Source organism: Tupaia chinensis, unplaced genomic scaffold (assembly GCF_000334495.1).
Source record: "Tupaia chinensis unplaced genomic scaffold, TupChi_1.0 Scaffold000494_1, whole genome shotgun sequence".
Classification (NCBI taxonomy): Eukaryota; Metazoa; Chordata; class Mammalia; order Scandentia; family Tupaiidae; genus Tupaia; species Tupaia belangeri.
This window is the reverse complement of record NW_006160006.1, coordinates 2,202,058-2,204,396: the sequence shown is the minus strand read 5'-3', so window position 1 is coordinate 2,204,396 and position 2,339 is coordinate 2,202,058. Positions and strand designations below refer to the sequence as shown.

At 66.1% G+C, this 2,339-nt stretch overlaps 1 protein-coding gene across 5 annotated transcripts in view; it reads right to left on the bottom strand.

Annotated features, from left to right (window-relative positions):
* Positions 1–245: 245 nt before the first annotated feature.
* Positions 246–2,339, bottom strand: part of DMTN (dematin actin binding protein) — a 21,202-nt gene continuing 19,108 nt past the window's right edge. For 2 of the 5 annotated variants that reach the window (XM_027774932.1, XM_027774934.1), the window contains 2 exons: positions 1,436–1,516; positions 246–1,311 (listed from right to left, as the gene is read on the bottom strand). In XM_027774932.1, the coding sequence (XP_027630733.1) occupies positions 1,198–1,311; positions 1,436–1,516 (195 nt within the window). In that variant the 3' untranslated portion in view covers positions 246–1,197. Of the gene's footprint in view, positions 1,312–1,435; positions 1,553–1,748; positions 1,815–1,985; positions 1,994–2,119; positions 2,169–2,339 lie in introns of all 5 variants that reach the window. The other 3 variants (XM_027774935.1, XM_027774931.1, XM_027774933.1) reach the window with 3 other exon arrangements.

Genomic DNA, 2,339 nt, shown 5'->3' with positions numbered 1-2,339 from the left:
CCCAGCCGAACTTGCGTGGGTTCCCTCCAGCCCCAACACCACCAGCGCACGGCTGCCGTCATAGAGGATGGAAAGGAAGCCCGACAGCCCGGCCTCTGCGGCCCGCACTCCGGGAGCCACAGTGCGCCAGTCTCTGCCCCCTCCAACCCTCACGTGCTCCCCATCACACCCTCACTCCGAGGCCTCCCCCGCCTGACCTCACCTGGGCCTCTGCCCCAGCTCTGGTGGCTCATGAAGAACAGCGATTCAGGGACCCAATGCAACCTTTAATTCCAAGCAGAGTCCCCTTCCCCAGCATTGTCACACACACACGGAAAGGGGTGCCAGAGTCTAGGCAGGAACAAAACCCAGATGGGGCAAAAAAATATATATAATTATATACACGTGTGTTTGGAGACGGAAAGCTGGAGTGTGAGGAAGGTGGGAGTTGGTGAGGAGAGCAGCTGGGGTGCCCCAATAAATTACATTCTTTAGAGAGTGTAGTGGGGGTGCGCGGGGTGGGTGGGACCTGGGAGCCAGGCACTCAGAAGTGCCCCAGCCTGGCCTCGGGATCCCCCAAGGGAGGCTGTAGGCCTGGGCCCTGCCGGCTTCCCAGGCTGCCCTGGAAGGCAGATGCTGCCTTAGCCTGGAGGCCGGGGTGAGCCCGGGCTGTGGACACGCCGCACCCGCTCTGAACCAAGGCTTCCGGGAGCCTCGGGGGCTGAAGCAGGAGGCTTCAAAGCTTGGAGTCGCAAGTAAAGATGGCAAGCTGGAGGGCAGGGCCCCGCCTCCCCCTGGGCCAGCTGCCCTGCCACTGGGAGAAGCGGCCTAGCTGAGGGAGGCTGCCGAGTGAGCAGGGAGGCAGTGGTGCGGGGGTCCTGGTGGCGCCCACCCACTGGGCAGCCCAGGCCTGGTCACAAAACCCCTTCCTTCCTCCTCACCCCTCTGGGACTCCCATGTGGGGTGAGCGTGCAGACAGGAGCTCTGCATGCCGGATGTGGCCTGGGTCTGCTGGTGTGGGAGGCCCAGGGACTGAAGTACCTGGGGAAGGTTTTGGGTCCCCAGGCCCAGCGCCTCCCGGCCCTGCCTCCACCTGAGGAACGGAGCCCACCCACTCCTGCCCCGCCTCGCACTGCTCCCAGCCCACCAGGGAGAGGACGCTCTGGGCTCAGAGGCGGAGGCCGGGTTGGGAGCCCTGGGCGGCAGGGAGGCCAGTGATCAGAAGAGGGAGGCCTTCTTCTTGAGCTCATTGCGCTTCCACAGAGCCAGCTTGCCGAACTCCTCTGGAGACATGGCGAACACCCTGGAGAAGTCCTCGGCAGACAGATGTCTCTGCAAGGGGCCCAGCGAGGCAGCTTAGGGAAAGGGGCCAGGCAGGCGGCCCAGGGACAAAAGGACACTCAGGCAGAGGGCAGGGTGCGCCCCTCCCTGGAGCCGCTGTGCCTTCCCCTCGTACCTCGAGCCTCGTCCGGTCCACGCCTGGAGGCAGCCGGGCTCGTCCCTTGTTGGTCACCACCAGCATCTCATAGGGGTAGATCTGGGGGCAGGAGGGTGGTCTGAGGCCCAGGCTCTCCTGTCGGCAGAAGTCCTTCAACTCCCTAGGCCCCCTCAACCTGCAGAGGCTGCTGGGGTTCATGCCACCTTGCCGTCCACCCCCATGACCGGCTGTCCCTCCCATCACCGACTCCAGGAGGACCCCATGGCGTGCCCAGCTCACCTGGCCTCTCCCCAGCCACCCGCCCTGCTGTGGGGGGTCCCCTGCCCCTCACCTTCTGCTCCAGCACACAGGGCAGGGAGGTCCCCCGGTCCAGCCTCCCCCTCTGGCCCTCTCCGTTCTGGGGAGACCAAAGCCGCAGTGAGCCAGAGCGGGGCAGGGAGACCGTCCCGGCCTTACCCCAGCTTCTCGCTGCGCCTCCGTAAGCAGCTCCGTTGCCCACTCCCCACCCCCCCTTCCGTGGCCTGGCCCTGGCTCCTGGCTCCACCTGCTCTCTTCCAGGAGGGCTCACCTGCAGGCCTGCGGGAGAGAAGGGTCGAGCTCAGACGCAGCCCCCCACACACCTGGCACAGATACAGGCTGCCCAGGGCACCTGCACGAGCCCCTTCCCCAGCCCTCCCGGCACCAGGTGGGCCCACTGCTCACCTGGGCTTCCGGCTTCACTCCCCGATGGGCTGAACTCTGTGGACTGCAGCTAGGAAAGACATGAAGGGCTCAGAGGGAGCTGGGGAAGTCCCCACTGGGCCCCACCACCACGAGGGCTCTGCCCCTGAGGACGCCCAGTGGCCAGGCACTCCGAGCACCCCATGTGCACGCCTCTCCGTGCAGCCTGTCTCTGGCCCTGCGGCCTACCCGGCTCAGGGGG